The following is a 20,951-nucleotide window of genomic DNA, read 5'->3' as shown; positions in this document are numbered from 1 at the left end:
TTATAGCCCTGTTGTGAGGAAGAGTAAACATTTAATAGCTTATATGAAACAGAGTGATGACGTTAGCCAGGCATATTGTGAAGAAGAATATCCCACGTGCAGGCAGTATTTTGCTTTGAATGAAATAAAGAATTACATATATGATAAATATATGATTTGATGGTAATTCTCTCATGTTTTAATGTTTATATTTACTCAGAACAGCATAGGATTATGGTGTTTTTATTTTAATATATGAAGATATTAAAGAAAGTCTACCAATGCAGTCAGATCATAATATAAATTATATTTTATAATAAAAAGTTAAAGTAGGTAATAGTTTAGTACTAGAAGGCAATCTTTGCTCAGAAAAAGACAATCAGAAACTTTGCAACAACAAATAGAATGTTATCATGTGGCTGGAAATTGGTGAAAACACATACTCTCATTTGTGAATACTTAAACTGAAAGCTCCTTTTTTACGTCAGGTATCTATATTCTCTGCTTGAAATTCTTCTAGAAACCCAAGCACACATTTTTCCCTCATAGTGTCTAATGCCAATTAGGAAGGGGGAATAATTCAGTTGGTGAACAAATGATCAGATTATGGTACTTACTGCCTGATGTTCTCCCATTGGTACTAAGCTACATGTGCACATAAAGAAATTACACTGTGGACAAAGGGCCCACAGACTCACATGCATACAACAAACTGTAGTTCTCATCAGGTGTCTTGGAAAAACATTCTTTCCTGATCTCACTTGTAGTGACTGCTAAATCAGCAACATCAAATGAGTTAGACAATATATGAGGTGTAATTAAACGATATGAATGTTTAAATTAAAAAAATTATTATAGTAAAAGACACATTACCATTAATCCCCCTCAAAATACTCGCCCTCACTTTGAACACATTTGTCCCATCTTTCTTGCCATTTTCTGAAGCAGTTCTGGAAGTCTTCTTTCGTGAGTGTCTTTGGTTGCGCTGTTGTGGCTACGTTGATGTCCTGAATCATTTTGACTTTGGGGAAGAGCCGGTAGTCACACAGTGCCAGATCTGGTGATTAAGGTGGATGAGGACACACCGTAATGTTTTCATTTGACAGAAATTGCCATACCAGAAGCAATGTGTGATATGGAGTGTTGTCATGATGGTGAGTGATTTATGGAACACTTTAAAACACACCTTCTCTCAACTGTAGCTCACACCGGACTGACTGCACCAAACAAATTGAAACTTGTCACACACTGTTACTAAGGTCCCATGCGCCATTTCCCGTGTTGAATATCCCTGCCTTTCCATTGGATGGCACTCGGCAGCAACATTCACCGTATTTCTTAATCTTAACGGAAAGGCTCCGCGTACTTTTTCTATGTTTCTTGTTGTAAAAATGCGTCATGACTTTTCCGACAACCCAATATGATTCTGTTTGGTGTGAATATCGTATGTTTTTCTGCAAATACATGATTTGATAACAGGGTGCTACCACAGACCCCACTACAGATGTTACATAAAACACTTCATGTGCACCATGTTAACCTTTCTAAAATATGAAAATTCCTAGATCTTGAAACACATCTGGAAACAAGCGTTTTGGTTAAGTGATTGTAGACCTGTGTTGTCTAATTTATTTAATGAGAAAGTTACTTATCCTTGATTAAGTAAAGTAATAGCTATGAGAGAAAACAGAATACTAGAAAGTGAAATTGAAAGTTAAATCCTGAAATTAATTTAAAGGACCCAGAATTGGGCAAGCCTTTAAAATGCTGACTTAAAGACAATGTGGTAAATTACCCATAGCTGTGCTGCCTATTTAAATTATAAGCAGAAACATGATGTATAAGTATTCTCATCGTGTTCTCTCTTTTCCCTCTGCAGTTATTAGCACTACACAGGCAAAGGCATACTGGCATAGTGGAAAATTTTCCACACTAGGAATTTAGATTAAGAACCCCATCTTTTTCTGCGATTATCCTAGTACTTATACTCCTTGACCAGTTTCCTCAGCTGTAAAATGAAATAAGTTTAGATGAATGTATAAGTCCTCTTCTCCATTTTAAAGTGCAATAACTCGAAAATTTCATTATATTTATATTTTATAGTTTTTATGTTCTTATTTCATATGGTTTTAGAAATAGTATATGCTGCTATCATTTCCTTGAACTGTAAAAAATGTCATTCTGTTTGTTTTGAGAGCGAGCACCCTCTTATGCTAATCAATTTCTCTCATATGCAGTGCAAGTTCCAGGGCCAGTTGAAAACCTGCAAGCCGTATCTACCTCACCTACCTCAATTCTCATTACCTGGGAACCCCCTGCCTATGCAAATGGTCCAGTCCAAGGTTACAGATTATTCTGCACTGAAGTGTCCACGGGAAAGGAGCAGGTAGGCGAGGGAATGGGCCCCACTTCTGCCACCTGTGGGATGGCTCTCGAGCTGAAGAAGTCGGAGGAGATATGGAAGCTCTTGATATGCCAGCCAGTGTCCAGCACATTAACTGGATAGCTGATCAGTGTTAAGTCACCTGCTACTGAAAACATGAAGCAATTGAATGGCATTTTGGTGGTAAGAGAGGCACATGGGTAACGAGATGAAGTCAGTATAAAGGATACTGAGGTTTTGTTTGAGTATATAGTTGCCCTGGCCAGTGTAACCACATCTGGATTAACCCATCTGGTCTCAGAAAGCATTTGCATTTTCAGTCCTCATTCAATATGAGGGTTTAATTTATATTCAATGACCTCAGCTAAATTGCTTTTTTAATTCTTGTGTATGTGATGATATTTCTGTCTTCTCTCCACCATCAGACTGTCACTTATCACTTGCCTTTTTTTTTGCTTCAGTCTGCATACTGCAGAAGGCCACCTTCCTCCTTCTTGCATTTCTAATCTGTGGTTAGCACAGATGCCTGAAAATAGGCAAATTAGATTTTCAGGCAAAGGAAGAGTTAAATGAGTCTTTAGGGAGACACGGGAAACTCAGCAGTTCTATTTGTGACATATATATGACTGTTGAGAAGTTTTCTTCCAGATTCTCAACTTCATATGAAAAAAGATATATAGACAAGAGTGTAGTTAAAGGAAAGACGCAGAGGAGACCTTGGGATAGCAGAGCACATAGGATGTGTAGTGAGGTTTGCCAAGCATACTGCAGTCCTCATGCTTCCACGTAAACATTTTAAAAAATATTTTGCAACAGTCATATTCAGAAAAAATTCCAAGTCCCAAGTTATATTGTAAGAGAAGAATTGCTAAGTGTTCATTCATTCCATTTTTCTTGCTTGCGGCTTCCATTCGATGTAGCTCTTACTTTCGTCTTTCTATTCTATCGACTTTTCTATTGTACGTATTTTAGTGCTTCAATAACGCATGTTACCAATCTATTTAAATAAATTCAAAGATGATGCTACCCAAGATATATGTGAGTGTGAGGATCAATGTTGAGAGCTAAGGAATGTGTCTTCTAGAGGGAACTGGCTCTGATTTCTCCATGACCTTCACCTCCAGCACCTCAGTTCTGCAGCTGTGCAGTGCTGAACACAGTTCTAAACCTAAACCTACCTCATAGCATTTTGAGAGATAAAAATGATGGCAAAGTATCTGTCAGTTTCAAGAGATGTGGCTATATTTCAGCACATGAAAAGAAACCCATCATTTCTTGGTGAACTATGCCATTTAGGGTATGGGAGCCACTCTGTTCCAGTGGGTTTCAAGCTGCCTTCTGCCTGTCAGGGTCTGGGTGTGGGCGGAGTGCTGCACACCATTCAGCGTATTTGGTGGTGTTCAACAAATTGAAACTTAATGACTGTAAAAACAGCATGCTGCTAGTTTAACTAGGTGTCTACAGAGCAGCTCGGGCATTAGTGGGGAAGTGTGTAGTGTGTGTCACAAGTAGGTTTTGCAACTCACTATAAGGCTAATGTGTAGTTTGTGAGTAAAATATCCAGTTTGCAGACTGCACAGAATGTCTGCCATTGCTGCTTTCATGTGCCTCCTGAATAACAGTTTTGGCTTTTTTTTTTTTTTTTATGTCTCCAGAATATAGAGGTTGATGGACTATCTTACAAGCTGGAAGGCCTGAAAAAATTCACGGAGTATACTCTTCGATTCCTAGCTTACAATCGCTATGGGCCAGGAGTCTCGACTGATGATATAACAGTGATTACACTTTCTGATGGTAAGTGATCAACAGTGAAAGTTGACTCATATATTTGTTGTGATAATCAAATAATATTGTGTGTGAGTCATAGATTCCATTTTCAAGGTTTCCTAATGAATACTTTATGGATTCTTTTAGCAGAAATTAAATATTTGGCTAATTCACTCAAACTATCCATTACAGTCAAATTTAATTTTCATAAGGTATACACTCTGAGTCAGGATGTCCTAATAGGTAATCTTCAAAGTGTGACTACTGCCTAAGAGCTTAAAATAATTTTTGTGCTGTTTTTTATTTCTATAAACCTAAACACATTTGTGTACATGTGTACACTAATTTACATTGGCATGTTTCTTTCTTGTTCTAAATAGAGGTAGATGATAAAAAAATGTAAACGATGGACAATCCTCTTCCATATACCTCTTAATGTGAAAATATATGCATATCTGTAAGGACTTAGGCCAAATAATCCAGCATTGAAATCATTATGACTGCATGTGAAAATGTACACATTTAATTGTACCATGCCTAGCAAATGAAAGATTATTCATACTTTCTTAACTGCCATAAAAGAGAAGAAGAAGGCTGAATGAGAAGGACAGATTTGACAAAGCAGTAGTGGAGGAAATTAGAGATCTAAGAAATGGATGATAATGAAATGTTGGTAAATTTAATGCAAAGTGAAAATAAAATGCAGCAGAGTGTATGTGTGGGGCCCACGAAAATTCAGGCAGGTGCAGAAATGCAGAGATGTGACCTTCATGAATGTTAAACAAGCAACCATCTATTTCTTTTCAGTAGCAGTTTCCATGTTGGTGTGTGCAATTCTATAAATTATTGATCTTTTGAATTTCAAAAAATAAATGACTTTAGCTTATGATTCCTCAACCAATCCACCATTCTTTAACCTATGAAATGATCTGGGCAGATATTTCGCACAATATCAGCGGAATGAGGACAGGCATCAGGTTATTAAGGACAGTGCAAAAAAGACACAGGAGTAATGCTCATTTGCAATTTAACTTGAAAAAATATTTTATATGTGACACCACTTCAGTGTCATTTTTAATGTAATTCTTATGTCCATCGGATTCTGTTATTGAAGACAGAACAGAATATTTATTGGCAGAATAAATTACTTCATAACTGATAATTATAAAAAGAAAAGGAAAGCAAATGAAAATGAATCTTTTACATAATTTATGTAGATTTCATTCACACTCTGAACTGTAATACTGTGGCCTTCGTCTCCACTTAGGTTTTAAATGTCATAAGTGAGAAAGATAGATTATTACTCATTAGTCCAAGAATTATCATCTGGAAGTGTTGCAACATTTAGGAGTTAGAAAATGCCTGTCACTACATTAAAGGATTTCATGACCCTAACAAGCATCACTGTGCAAGGGACCCCACTTTTCTCTATTAGATGCATTTGATAGGAGAAAGCAGGACCTTCATGGCCCCCTTGAAGTGGGCTCTCTGACCTTGTCTGCCTTCATCTTTATAATCAATTTGTCTCTTTTAATTTCCAACAAAACAACCCTGTATCCCCGGCTTTCATTCCCTTATCATCTAGTCCCCTTCTTTCCACCCTAACCGGATGTCTCCTTTCGACTGAAGCTGTTGATGCAGAGGCCACACATCATATAGATATGTATTTAATCACATTTAATAGTCACCTACTTCCCAGTCTCGGTCAAGCCCTTTTCTCCTTGACTTTCTGGATGTTATAAAAGGGAGATGTGAAAATTAAATGAGCTAATCCATGGAAGCACCTAAAACATGAGCATGGCAAACATAGATTTAAGTATTATTATTAAGTATTAATAAATTCCATCTATGCCAATGTGCATGACCCTTTTTCTCATTACACTATGCTCCTCATATGAGGGATGATGTTATAGTCACCTCTGTATTCCTTTCAACTCAGTAAATATTTATTGAATTAACCAGACAGTTCAGCCAACCCTGTACAAATGTTTGTATGTGTAAACCTATCTTTAGGACTTCCTATTTGTGTGGAAAATTTGACATATGACTATGTCTAAAAGCATGTGTGTTATAGAGAGAATCATATTTCTTATCAGGTCAAAGGCATCCTTACCATAAAAAATTTATATTGGGACCATAGGAAAATAAAATAGAAAAAAAATTAAATGCAAATAATTTTTTTGAATTAATTATCTCAATGGTCCCCTGTTATGCTAAGATTTCTTGTAAAGATGTTTTCCTAATGAGCTTTCCCTATTTTAGCTCTGCTTTAATTGATTTTTTGGGAAGAAACATCATTTTTTTGTTCAAATTCCTTTACCTAGTGTATCTTTGGTTTAGTGGTCCACTCCTTCAAAGCATTTGGTACCCTAGGTCACCAATCTAGGCAGCTTCCTCTCTAGTGTAGAATGTAACTAGTCTTGTCAGTTTGTTCCCAAAGACTGTCTCTTGAATTAGTTGACATGGGTAGGTTATTAACAGATTATATGAGTTAATTAACATGTATCAGTGTCCACGTGAGCTTGTCCTGTATCCTTCTCTTCTGTCTCATGAGACAATGAAACATTGTCAGATAAGAAGAAGGGCCCAATTTCATAGGCACCCTTAACTATGGGAATATGCTTCTTACTGTTACCACTATATTGATTGAGTACTTCTTAGTGCAAGGCGCTGCTCTGATATTAACCTTTTATTCTCATAATGCTATATTTTCTCCTACTTTAACAGATGACAAAACTGGGATACAGGTCATATAAGCTATTAGGTTGGTGCAAAAGTAATTGTGATTTCAGACTGTGAATTTTAAATCATTATAACTAGGCTTAGACACATCTTTATTAATCAAAATAGGAACCATTACAATCAACACATTTTTGCCAATGAGAAATACGTTTTCTTATTCCTGTAGCATAAAAATATGTTGGGATTTGACAAACTCTTTGGAAAGCATTTTATGCATCCTGCTGGTTGTGGAAACGTTTTCCCTGAAAAAGTTGTCGAGATGCTTGAAGAAGTGGTAGTCAGTTGGTGAGAGGTCAGGTGAATATGGCAGATGAGGCAAAACTTCATAGCCCAATTCATTCAGCTTTTGGCGCGTTGGTTGTGCTACGTGCAGTCGGGCATTGTTGAGGAGAAGAATTGGGCCCTTTCAGTTGCATTTTTCGGTGCCTCTCATCGATTTGCTGAGCATACTTCTCCGATGTAATGGTTTCGCAGGGATTCAGAAAGCTGTAGTGGATCAGACAGGTAGCAGACCACCGAACAGTGACCATGACCATTTTTTGGTGCAAGTTTGGCTTTGGGAAGTGCTTTGGAGCTCCTTCTAGGTTCAACCACTGAGCTGGTCATTGCCAATTGTCATGTAAAATCCACTTTTCATTGCACATCACAATCTAATCGAGAAATCGTTTGTTGTTGTTGCATAGAATAAGAGAAGAAGACACTTTAAAACAGTGTTTTTTTTTTTATTTGCAGTCAGCTCATGAAGCACCACCTTTCGAGCTTGTTTACCTTTCCAATTAGCTTCAAATGCCAAATGACGGTAGAATGGTTGATGTTGAGGTTTTTGGCAACTTCTTGTGTAGTTGTAAGAGGATCAGCTTCGATGATTGCTCTCAATTGGTTGTTGTCAACTTCCAATGGCCAGCCACTACTCTTCTCACCTTCAAGGCTCTCATCTCCTTTGCAAAACTTCCTGAACCACCACTGCACTGTACGTTCATTAGCAGCTCCTTGGCCAAATGCATTGCTGATGTTGCGAATTGTCTCTGCTGCTTTACGACCCAGTTTGAACTCGAATAAGAAAATCACTTGAGTTTGCTTTTTGTCTAACATCATTTCCATAGTCTGAAATACATATAAAATAAATAGCAAGTAATGAGTCATCAGCAAAAAAAACATAAAGCAAGAAATGTGCATTAAAATGACGTATAACATAACAACATTTATTTAAGAATGTATTCCAATATCAAAGGCAAATTTCAACAATGCAAAAACCACAATTACGTTTGCACCAACCTAATAGTAAGAGGCAGAGACAGGTCACATAAGCTCATAAGTAAAGAGGCGGATTCAATGCAGAAATATAGTGAGTTTCTCTTATTCTGTAATAAATGTCTCATATTAGTTCCTTCAAGGAAAAGAGCTCATGATTATATATGAATTATTACAATTCATAAAGTGTGTGTACAGGACAGAACACACTTGCTGATGGGAGGCATTCAAATGACTCTGTGTATGGTGATTCATTTACTGTGTGAACTTGATCTATGCTACAGAATGACATCCCAGGTATTGCAAACCAGCATGTTCCACCATATAGAGAGGAGTTTCCAGACCAAACACCTCTGATTGGCTTTAATGAACCTATTGTAAATGATAAATTGCTTGACATTTTGAAGAGAAAAGCAATGAACTGTATCTTTCTCTCCTGCCTCATGAGACAATGAAACATTGTCAGATAAAAAGACAAATAAAGAAAAACCCAGCTAAATGTGGTTTCTACTCATTTCTACCAAGCTCTTATCCTATCCATCTATTTATTGGTAAATAATATGGAAATTGATAGTCTGAGTGAGAGAGCAGCAATTGATAACTAAAACTACCACTGAAAAATTCTCTGTTTTCTTTTCTGACTGTGTAAAGTGAGAATAGCCAGCGTGCTATCAATGGAAAGTAAGAGAAATTGATATTGCAAAAAAATAGACAAAATACATCAATACCATTTTTATAAGTCCACCTTGGGAATTTATACCTTTCGATTCCTAATGCAGAAAATAATCTTGATGTTTATTAAATTGTGGTTGTTACAAAAAAGAAGGGCACTTATTTATCCTTTCTCTTATATATTCTTGGCTTTCCAGAAATACCATTTATAAACTTATATTAAAATGACATTTGAGGGTTACATATCAACTAGCACAGTAACTAGAAGTATGATAAATTTGTTACCTTCTCCTTCCCCCAAAATTCAATCACCTGTCATAAATCAAGCTACTGAAATTATATTTTGATACTAATTAATTGGTCAAAAAGTGGGTGTAATATGATTAGTAAAGTTCAATATGATATGTAAATATTACAACATCATGTTAAATGCAAATTAGAAAGGTTGTTTCATGTGTAAGGAGTGACTCATTATCAATAGTAAGACATCATTGCCAAACTTTGCTTTGAAAGAATTTCATTCTTGAGAGGTTTGTGATAATATGTGATTTAGAGCATAGCACTCTTTTTCAGTTTGTACCACTTTTAGTCTTCAATTCTTTACAAATAATTTGAATATAGATTATATTAAATTCTTCCTCCTTGTGAAGCTCTCAGTTTGGTCCTTCTATTACGCAATTATTGTGATTTCCAGCCTACCTCTAATCTTTTCTCTTTTTAAGAAAGGGGATGTAGATATCATCTTATGAAGGCCTTTGCATTCTTCCCTTTCCTGGAGACTGGACTGAGATGTCTGGGGGTTAGTGAAGGTCATTCAGGGCATCCTGTTTAATTAGCATAGCATATGTAGAGTTGAGATGATATGAAATGTTGTCAGATGCAGAAGAGCCCTTCTGACTATTTTCGCTTTAGAGAAAAGTAATATCTTAATATTTTAATAATAGCAACTTGAAATGGAATACAAGTTGTAAAATAAAAATTTTAGAGGTGAGTTTGGGGGAAACAGATCCATGTTAATAAAAACATACTTTAAGAACTCCACAAAAAGAAAAGATGTCCAAATGACATTGAACCTGTGAGAAGATGCTCAGCATTGCTAGTCCTCAGGGAAAAGCAGATAAAACCACTCTACAACTACCAGGTGACTAAAAATAAAAAGATTGAAAATACCCAATGCCGGTAAAATTATGGAGCAACTAGAACTTTGTTGCAAGTATACTTAGTATGAGTTTAAATTGTTACAACCACTTTAGAAAACTTTATGAAAGCTTGACATATGAGTATGTGTAACACTCCATCCCCACAGGGGTTTCCACTCCTATCAGTATTTCCACTCCTAGGTACATAACGAAGGAAATGAATGCAATTGTCCACCAAAACATATATGCAAGGATTTTCATAGCAGATTTATTCTTATGGCCTCAAACTTGAAGTAATCCAAATGTCATTCATCAGTAGAATGGCTAAATATAAAATATAAAGGTCTTACACCGTATTGTAACACTGTCGAGCAATAAAAGTAAACAAAACCCCAGAAACAAAACTATTGCTATATGCAACAACATGAATGAATATCAAGAAATAATAATGAGCAAAAGAAGCCAGCCTGGTAAAAAAAACAACTATGATTTCATTTTTTAGTAAGCTCAAAAGCAAGCTCAACTAATCTATGGAGTCAGAAGTCAGAAGAGTGGTGTTGACTGGGAAGAGATGCACGCGAGCTTTCCTTGGTACTCTACATGTTCTAAATCTTGAAATTAGTGCTGTTTAAATGGGAACACACACACACAAAATCTTATCAAATTCATACATTCAAGATTTGTGCACTTTACTGTATGTGTGTTATACCTCAGATTTTAAAAACGTGCTAAAAAGCTTGTGGCAGAAGCCCTGAATATGAAAAATTTCATTATATCTTACAAGTTTTCTATTAATTAATTCAACAGATATTTGCTGAGTGCAGCCCCTGTGCCTGACACTCTTGTCAACGCTGGGGATGCGACAGCAAAAGGGACAGAAATCCTTCCTGGTCCCTGTGGGGGTTGTAGTCCATACTTGACAAGAAAACCATAGTAAGAGCTAGAAGAAATTAAATAATAAAGTCTAGTTCCCAAATTATGAAATATTTTTTGAAAGAATACTTGTTGACCCAATTCATGAAAAACCAGCCTCCAGTGAGCATTTTATGACGTTACCTTAGTTATAGCCTTTATCAAGCACCAAGTTCAAAATCAAAACAAAATAAGTGATTACAATTCCTCATGTCCAGGAAGGCCCAGGAGCTAATATTTTAGGATGTATCCCTTTGTTCATTTAGTCATTGAGTCAGTGAATATTAATTGAATGTCGGTTTAGAGGATATAAAGATTAATCAGTCATATATCATGCCCTTATGGTGATTACTTTTCAAAAGGTAAAATCAGAGTAGGGCATAAATAAATTCTGGGTAAAATGTAAGACCCCTAGAAAAACATAGATATTGTCTTCCTATTTCAAGTAAAAGAAGAGAGAACATAACAAAAAAAATCTTGAAAGTGCTCAGAGCATTTCTTCTCTGTTAAATTCATCAATTTGTCATGAACAAGGATAGGTACTACTCATGTTATAGACTAATATATATTAAGCATTTATTGAACACTGCTTCCATTCCTATCATGGGACAGAAAGCTTTATTTTTTTATGATTCTTCCAAGACATCTAGAGTAGTGCCTGACACATAACAGCTGTTCAGTGAACGCTTGTCTTTGAATCACTCACCTGATAGAATATTTGCTTTTTGATATAGTACATATTCGTTGTACATATTATAAAGAAAACTTTTTCTGTTCTCCCTTCTTTCATGAAGGAGTGGGACAATCAAAATGCAGTAAAGAGAAACAAAATCCCTAGAAAATCCATAAAGAAAAAATAAACTGCTCCTTTGTTAATAGAATCGACTCACTGAATGCTATTTGGTAACCTGCATCTATGACACACAAGTGTAATTACATACAGGGAACGAAAAACCAGGATGTATTTCTTCTTTTCACTTTTTAAGAGATAATCAAGATTACATTAAAGGGATTAAGCAACACGAGTGACCCTTACAATGACATATTTCATCATAAAACCATGCAGATCCTGAAATGCACAACATCTTAAGCCTTTAAAACCACTCTAGGAAATCTCCTGTGTGTTTTTTATTGGTTTCTCTGGGAAGGTTATCGCCGGAAAGCTGTAATTAAATGTCAGCATTTGGTATCACTGCAGGTGTTCACTTGCCTAACAGTTTTTGGGGGCTCCCTACATGAATAACTGGCCACCAAGTGAGAAAAAATAGATAAATGCATTTATTTTTTATCTCCCCAGGAAAATTTGAAAGTAACACCTGGATCGACCTATCTAATTATCATCATGAACTGTCAAAAAGACATGCTTTCTCTTTTCAAAAGTGTTGTAGTTTGTCTTTCATGACTGTGGCAGTAACCATCTTACCTTGTTTTGTTTGGCTTTTCCTTTTAGTGCCAAGTGCCCCACCTCAGAACATCTCCCTGGAAGTGGTTAATTCAAGGGTAAGCTGTTGAAATGGTCTCTGTTTCATTACCTATGCACATATGACATTTGCTCACCCCTGCACTCTGTGGGGAAAATGGTGGCTCCCATGTGAAGAAATGCTGCAGAACAGTATAGTGGGCGGCGTCGACCCCACAGCTTCTTCCTTCACACTTGAATTAATTTAAAGGAAGGATTTGTTTACCTCTACTATACTTGATTTTATAATGTTGTAATGATTAAAGGCTATTCCATCAGGGGAAAAAAAAAGGAAGCCTATTTTATACTTACCAGTATAGGGCATAATATGCTAAATGGAACAGTTGAATGTAGCAATGAGTAAAACAATTGAAAGAGGCGGGATAAAGAGAGACGATTTCCTGACATATTAATTAGAGTCGAGTGTTCCATCATTATCCCTATTCTTCCCTTATAAATGTAGGCATTGCAGGCCATTCTGGAGGCCCCATAAGGTTATATTTATGAAACAATGTTAACCAGTAATTAATGTTTTCCTGGCCTGGAAAGTAGATATAATTGTCAAAAGGACTTAAATTAGGCTAGGTATAGCTGAATATAAGGAACCTGATGCCAGAAACCAGTTTTCTAGAAACATCTCCTTATTTCAAGTGTGTCTCAGCTTTGACAATAAGCCCAGACTATATAGTAGAGTGAAGGAAACAAGGATTGGCCTGGCTTGGCTCTGTGATTATCTGGTCGTGTGCACTCAGGGGAACCGTTTCACTGCCCGTGGGCCTCAGTGGGGTGGGCTGGGGAGGCAGGGGGTTGGCCTAACTGGTCTCTAAACTCTGAGAAACAGCAGGGAACTTACATGGGTCTTAGAGAAACTCATTCATTCTGTGGTTTTAAATCCTAGCCTTCCCTTTTAATAACTGTATGGGATCTTAGAAAAGGTTCCAATCTCATCAAACCTGTTTCTATATCCATTTAGTGTGTGTGTTAATGCCTTCCTCACTGATTTATCATGAGAAAATAGTAATATAACATATGTAATGGATCTACCTAACGTGGTGTCAGTTGCTATTACTTCAGGCAATGTACAAATCTTTGCAGTGTTTTGCAAAAATTTCTGATATAACCGTTTTTCGATGACTTTGATCAGATTTGCCTCTGTCCTGTGAATTTATCTTTAGGAGCTAGTGAAATGTCTCTATAATTGTTAGCCTCTTACATTTTTAGGCACTGTATTTGATAAGAAGCAGTGACATAAATTTAAAAATAGAAGGGAGAAAAATACATGAATTTAGGGAGAAAATAATAAGCTAAAGGAAAAAAAGCATAAATAAACATCACCCTAAAAAAGGCATTATTTGCAGCAACATTACATGTTTTACAGACACTCAAATTAAAAGATTGCCAAATTAAAGTCAAATAGTTTTTACAATTATTGTAAGTTCTTAATGACTTAAATTTGGAAAGCAAGTTGTAGTGTCTGTTGCTGTAATGACTCATTTGCTATCAGCGTTTTTCTCCACTGCACTTCTTTCAGGACAGATCATAGAAACTGATATAAACTATGTTTTGTGTGTACTTGTATCCCTTAAAAGACTACTCCAACAAAGAGTGAATGTCTTCTTCTGAAATGTGAATAAGACATTGAATAACCCTGGATGCTGACTGTATTTGAATGTGGATTTATTTCCTAAAGAGGGAAATCCTGGACTGATTTATACACACACACACACACACACACACACACACACACACACACACACAAATACAAATATCACAGCCCTTACTCTTCTAAAACATACAGCGCTTGCAGCAACCAGATACAAACATTCCTGTTTCTATCCTTTTGTAATTATCTCTGGAACATTGAACTGCTAGAAAACATAGCTTGTTCATTAGCTTTTCAGAATGAATACAGTAGGCCCAGGTGCTGGAAAACCCCTTCCTCTCTACACCTCCTGTTCTGTTATCATATTTCCTAGCATTTAAGAAATTATAAATTATTTTTCTTGGATTGTTACCAGAAGGAAACAAACTAGATGATCAAAGCACTGCTTTATCATCCCCGATATGTTGATGGAAAGACAAGAACCATATTCTATTTTGATAGTCTTCTTTTGTTTGAAGCAAATGTTCTCAAATATACTAACATTTACTCCTGACTAATGCCATTGCAAGGAACAAAGTTTATTTAAAAAGAAACATTGTACTTGAATAAGTATTGTACTCTTTTAGACTAACAGAATTATGACTTTTATGTCACAATTGCCTTTTACTTGGGAATTTTATTTCATATAAAAGGAACAGAGTCATATTTTTAAATGTTATTCTGTATCCTATTTGCAATTATAAAACATAATTGATCATTTTATTGATGAGGAATGAGGAAATTTGGGGGTGCTAATATTTTTGTACACACATGGCTAGGATTTCTGTATGCAGAACTGCCACATCACACTTAATAGGATTTGTTTGAGTTCTGGCCACCTAAAGGCAATTGGGCTGAGAAACCATAATCCAGGATATGCAGAGAGGTCCTTATACATTTAGATAGAAGAGCCAAAGGAAATTCTGTTACTCTTGTCCTTGAAAACCCGGTGTAGTCGATTATGTTTATGAAACTGTAATCACAGAAAAGTCTAGATTCCCTTTCTGCAAAGTAGCCATGAACACAAATTTTCTTTGGAAGGAATGGCTTGAACTATAGATACTCATTTTAGGCAACAGTACATCATAATGAGATGGTTATTTATTTTTTTGGTACTAAAATTTTGTTTACAAGAAATCATATCTTTACAAGAAAAGAAAAATAATAATGCTTTGATGTGTGGACTTTAAACTGTGGCTGTTTTATTAGGAAAACTTTTCATAAGGATAATTTGCTTAAGGTTTTACTTTGAAATTCAATTATTACTTAAAGACATAGATATTATAACTTAGTGGGCTAGCATGTAAAGCACAGGTTTATTGAATGCAAAGAGCTTATTCAGTTGGCAATTGACTGTTTTCCTATGTTCCAATGCAAAAACACTGAGAATTAGACCATTTCAAGTATGCTGAGATTCAAGATGTTTGGGCTGTTTAAGTAGCTCTTTGAGATTTCGGAAGTCACTGTGCCTCAGTTGCATTTAGTCATTCCACATTTACTGTGTGTTTACTATATGTCTTATACCTGGGATGCCAAAAAAATGTAAACACATGACTCATATTCATCTTTTGTTATCGGTATATATTATTAGAATTTTAATACAGTTTTTTTTCTTAAAATGTGTATACATTTTTTGGCACCCTCTCTCTATATATACTGTACATAGATATACACTATTATTATGTATAATGCTAGGAAGTATATATCTACTGTACCTCTATATCTCTGTCTATAATTATATCTATATCTCTGTGTAATGCCAGGAACATGTCCCAGTCCTGCCTCCATGGAGCTCACAGTTTAGTAGGAAACATGTGAAAGAAAATGGGCTTTTTATCTAACCACATTTAACCTATTGCAACTCTTTAAAGTTGATATTGTATTCTCACTGATAAAATGAGAGAGTTGGAGAGATAATCTCTAAAGTCTCTTGTGGCTCCAAACATCTACGACTATATTTCTACCTGTTATACCTTCTCTCAATCTTTTCATCTTTACAGTATTAGAGAAAATGGTGCAAGCATATTGGTTAAAAAATACTGGACTTAACTCACAAGTTTAGAAATTTATCAACTGAGCACTATAGGGTGATCATAAGGGATGAAATATTAAACCCTAATAAGAAAACACAACACCCACTATTTCAGCAGGTATGATTCATCGTGCAGGTCTAGCTCTTTTTAAGTGCAGAATATCGGATCCCTCTTCTTATATCACTGCCCGCCTCTGTGTTGTTGAAGTCCTTATCCTTGTTTGCCAGATGCATCAATGTGAATGTCATTTCATTGCATTCCTAAAAGCTGGTACCCAGTTAGTCATTCACACTTCGATAGTGTGTGTGATGTCTTCATTACAACAGTGGAAAACGTGACTCTTACTTTCCTGCATCTTAAAGAGTCTCACTCCCCTGTGTTTCAGCATAATTTGGCATGCTTAAATAACTTGAAAATTCGTTTAGTGATCATACAATTCCCTTTACCCAGAAACTCCCCAAAGGGAGAACTAAAACAGCAACTTCCAACTCCTGAAAACAAACTGATCATTTTTGCCCCAAATGTTTTAACATATATATTTTTCAAACAATACAGGAGTCTAAATGTTGTATCCTTGAGTAACCTCAGGAAGGCACCCTTCTGAAGATGTGGTGTGACAGGATGGGTTTTGACTGAGGTCTCTGTCACCTGTCATTCGACTAGTGATAATTCTTTTACAATAGAAGTGATAGCCAAGTGAATAACCCGAGCAAGTCATTTGCGTTTGACTCCCAACTGGGATACCCACTTATTAGGTACTGTGAACAAAAGTGTGACAGTGAAGAGAAGAGGAGAAACTGGAGGAATAGAAAACAAAGAGCCAATGTGAGCTGCAATATTAATTTGTAGGTCCTCTGTGTTTTGTTTTGTTTTTTTTCTGAAATTGGGGTTAAGGTCTTCTCTTGGCTGTTCAGAGGGCACTTGAATTCACACTGCTCCCTGCTGCATCACAGCCTCCCTGAAAACACTGTTCACACAGGTGTTCTTGAACCACCTCTGCAGTCCCACCACCCTTCCTGTAAATGGTGATCTCACCATTGTGTGTTGTGCATCGGCATATGATTCAGAGACCTCTTGAAAAAAGTTATATTTTTGTTTCTTTCTGGATCATCCTAAATCCTTCATAAAATACACTTGGACCACTGAGTTCTTTGGAGCCAGGCTCTGAGTCTTCCTCTCACAAATATAGTGGATTTCTGAAATGTATTTATTACAGAGAAATATGACACATAGGAGACTGTAGGTGATTGATTCTGTTTAAAAATAAATTAGAAACTGGCATTTGCTTACAGATGGACAATTTAAATATAATGACATTTATGCTTACAAACACTGGTATTTTTCTCAATCATAATACACAGAGCATTTCTGCTTGAATATAGTGTCTGGTCCCGTTATCTATCAATTCAATTCAAGTAGATGTAGAACTCCTGTATTTATTCTATTGATCTCTTTATTGATCCATTTCATGACTGTCCTTTGAGCATAGTTAATGTCCAGGGAATTATGACTGAAACAGTTCTGGGAAGGGTGTGAGGGTAGGAGCATAATTATAAGGAAGCAATGTCCCCTGGTTGCTCTTATATTGTAATCTTTCTGTTTTGGTTTAGAATAGACTGTATATAAAGTTTCATATTATATTAAAATCAGACTACATAGAATAATTCATGAAACTCCCTCAAAAATAAAACTATGTTGTATCGATAATTAAGATAGCACCCATGTTCAGATATATGCTAACCTACTTACATTAAAAAAAATACATCACCCCCCCAATAGTATATTCTTACCTGAATTAATTTAAAACAAATATGTAAATTGAATTAACTAACAGAGAGAGAGAGAGAGATGAAAAATTAAATATATGAAAAGCTAGATATGAATATAGGAACAGTCCTTAAAGAGCCTATGTGCATAACTATAGAATAGAGACTTGAGAACTACCTATGACATCTATTACAGGATGTGAATAAGTCAGAGACATGATTAAATCTCCATGTCAATATGAACTTTTTATAATGTGAACAGGATTAGAAAAAACACTTTCTAGAGAGTTCTCATCTTCATATTTCAAATATTTAAATACATTATTTTTTTGCTCTTTTGTGTTTTGAGGTTATTGTATTTTGATCTTCCCAAATTTATTATATTCACTGCCATTTAGTATATCTGAACAAAGGATTTTGACAAAGAGATTAAAGTATGTGATAGAACACCATTCTCTTTTGACTTCTAGTCCCAGTTTAATATCACCTTATAATTTGTACTTCATCACACACATTTCTAATGGCTTCATTTCTGGTTGGCTCCAAAGGCAAAGCTCCCTTTAGCCTTTCCATGAAGTTTAATGAGATTTCCCTCAAGTCATACATTTTTGAAAAGTGGGAGGTTTAATAACTGGCTTAAATTAAATGAATCTAGGTCTATGATAAGGTCTCTGATTTTAATTTAGTTCATGGAACTTTCTTTTATAGTTAGAATGATTGATTAGTTAGAAGACATGAACAGGTTCATTTCTGCCAGTAGGTAAAAGCAGTTGTGTGATTTGATTTTAGAGATGTTGAAAAATTCACTTGTACTCGTATGCAAAAAATGTAATCACTAATGTAGCTTAAAATATTGCTTACATTAGAAAACAACTGTTAAAATACACATGCCTCATCTTTATTGATGGGCAATTTAATCTTTCCATCAGAAAGATTTAAGACACTAGCATGAGTTATTGAAATGAACATTCTTGACACATGTTTAAGGACCACCTAATCATCATCATGATAATGGCACTAGCGAACATAGTTTGTGTCTGGCAGTGTGCAAAGCCATTAAACCAGTATTTCATTTACTTCTTATAACAAACTTATTAGTAGTGTTCATTAAATGAATTACTGGAATACCAACTGTGAGCTGTGCTTATTTCTGGAAAAGCTACATGCAGGCAGTCAAATGTCCTCCTTTTCTAAAGCTTACTCAGGTACAGGGAGATAGACTGATAAGCAAACAAAGAAATGAACAAGTGACACAAGAGAATGGTGAGTTCTCTGAAGAAAATTAAGCACAATAATGTGGCAGAGAAGGGCCTAATTTAAATCAGATTGTCAGGGAAAGGACTTTTAAGGGAGAGGACGCTTGAGCTGAGACAAAAATATGAAAAAGGGCCAGCTTTGTGTGCACTCAGCGTAAATTGTTCTAAGTAAAGCTAGCAACTAGTGCAAAAACCTTCAGAAGGAAACTATCTGTACATGATTTTGAACCTGAAATAACAGCAATATGAAGGAATCGCCGATCAGTGGGTCAGAGTCAAATCACATGGGACTTTACGGGACACAGTAAGAATTGACAGTTCATTCTGTGGATGATGTAAAGGGTTATAAAAGGGGAGTGATCTCATTTAACTTTTTAAAAGATCAAACTGACTCCTGTGAGGAAAATTATTGGGGGAGGGGAAGAGAGGAAGCAGTGAGACCAATTAGGTGACAGTCAAGTGATCTGTATGAGATTATTTTAGCTGGAACTGCGAATCAGAGCAGATGTAGGGAAAAGTGGAAAAATTCATGATATGTGTTGGATCTGGAGCCTATAAGATTAGATAGGAGATTGGATATAAAAGTCAAGGAGAAGAGAAGAATCAAGGATAGATATTAGATTTTTGGCTACAAAAAAAAAGTTGAGTGGAGTGTGTAGTTGTTTGATGAGATGAGGATGAGTAGGGGGAAAATTGGTTTGAAAAGAACAATCAGTTATTTTTTGGACATTTTGAGTTTAAGACAATGGCTAGACATGCCATTAATAATGCCAATCATGTAGACAGTTGGGTGTATGAGACTAGAGGTCTGAGGACTGGTCGTGGCAGGAGATAGAAATTTGGGAGTCCCTGTCATATCTGTGACAGCTTGGGAGAGAATATAATTAGAAAAAAAAATGGCTGAACCTTGGGACACTTCACATTTAGAAGATGCAAGAATGATGGGGAAAAAGCCAGAGAGACCCAGTGTCACAGAAGCCCAAGGGGAAGAGTGTATCCTAAAGGTGGGTGTTGTTAACTATGTCATGTTGATGAAAAATATAGTAAAATAATGACAGATAAGCGACCTCAGTGGGAGGGGCATGAAAATGCAGAGTTGAGGGGCTGCCTCAAGGGACTTCAGATGAAGTTTTGCTCTGAAATAGAGCAAAGAAATAGATAGTAATTTGGGGAAATGGTAAGGTTTGAGGGAGGTTTTATTGTTTGTTTATTTATTTATGTTATTGTTTCCTTTTTGAACATGAGAGGGACTGCAACTTTTGGAAATAATGCCCTATACAGGAGGGCATCAATGATGCAGAGGAGAGAGTGGAAATGGCAGAAGTGCAGTCCTTGGAGTAGACAGGAAGGCAGAGGATCCAGCAGTAAGTGGATAGGAGCAGATATTTCAATCTTGGTAAGATGAGCAAAGCAGAGAGAGTGGGTGTGGATGCAGTTATGTCAGTCAGATTGTAGCTAGGAAGATGAGAAGTATGAGAAATGGTCGTCACCAGAGTGTGAAGTCTTGGAGGAGCGAGTAGAGAGACTCTGAAGATGAGGGAAAAGGTGAGAAATAGTTATTTCAGATTGTGGAACAGAGATCGTAATATACGTGAAATTATGATTGCTGAGCAGTGGTCTGACCGTTCGAAATTTGTTGTTACGAATTTAAAGTGAAACTAGCCAACACAGTTGTGTTCCTTTTTTCTCTCCATGGTTGGTTGCTTGGCTTCTGGCCTAAGGTAGGCAGATAGTTGGGTTTTATTCTGTTTGGTGTTTGCCGGGGGAGAAGGGGTGCAGTGAATTAAGAGGTTTCGCAAGACAGTGATTCAAAAGAAGACCCACGGAATCTAAACTAAGAAAGAAAAGGAGGGCATGGGGGTGGGAGGTGATGGATAATGAAAAAGTGATAAGGTCAGTGGAGTATATAAATTATCCCTATTTTACCGAAAAGAACACTGAAGCTTAGAG

At 36.2% G+C, this 20,951-nt stretch overlaps 1 protein-coding gene across 1 annotated transcript in view; it reads left to right on the top strand.

The window, feature by feature from the left end:
* Positions 1-2,216: 2,216 nt before the first annotated feature.
* Positions 2,217-20,951, top strand: part of DCC (DCC netrin 1 receptor) — a gene marked incomplete at its 5' end in the record, with an annotated part of 282,466 nt that continues 263,731 nt past the window's right edge. The window contains 3 exons of the mRNA XM_019631644.1: positions 2,217-2,365; positions 4,018-4,156; positions 12,296-12,345. Of these exons, the coding sequence (XP_019487189.1) occupies positions 2,217-2,365; positions 4,018-4,156; positions 12,296-12,345 (338 nt within the window). The remainder of the gene's footprint in view (positions 2,366-4,017; positions 4,157-12,295; positions 12,346-20,951) is intronic.

Source organism: Hipposideros armiger, unplaced genomic scaffold, assembly GCF_001890085.2.
Source record: "Hipposideros armiger isolate ML-2016 unplaced genomic scaffold, ASM189008v1 scaffold_1027, whole genome shotgun sequence".
NCBI classification, from domain to species: Eukaryota; Metazoa; Chordata; class Mammalia; order Chiroptera; family Hipposideridae; genus Hipposideros; species Hipposideros armiger.
The sequence above is the reverse complement of the archived record's forward strand: the minus strand, read 5'-3'. Positions and strand labels throughout refer to the sequence as shown.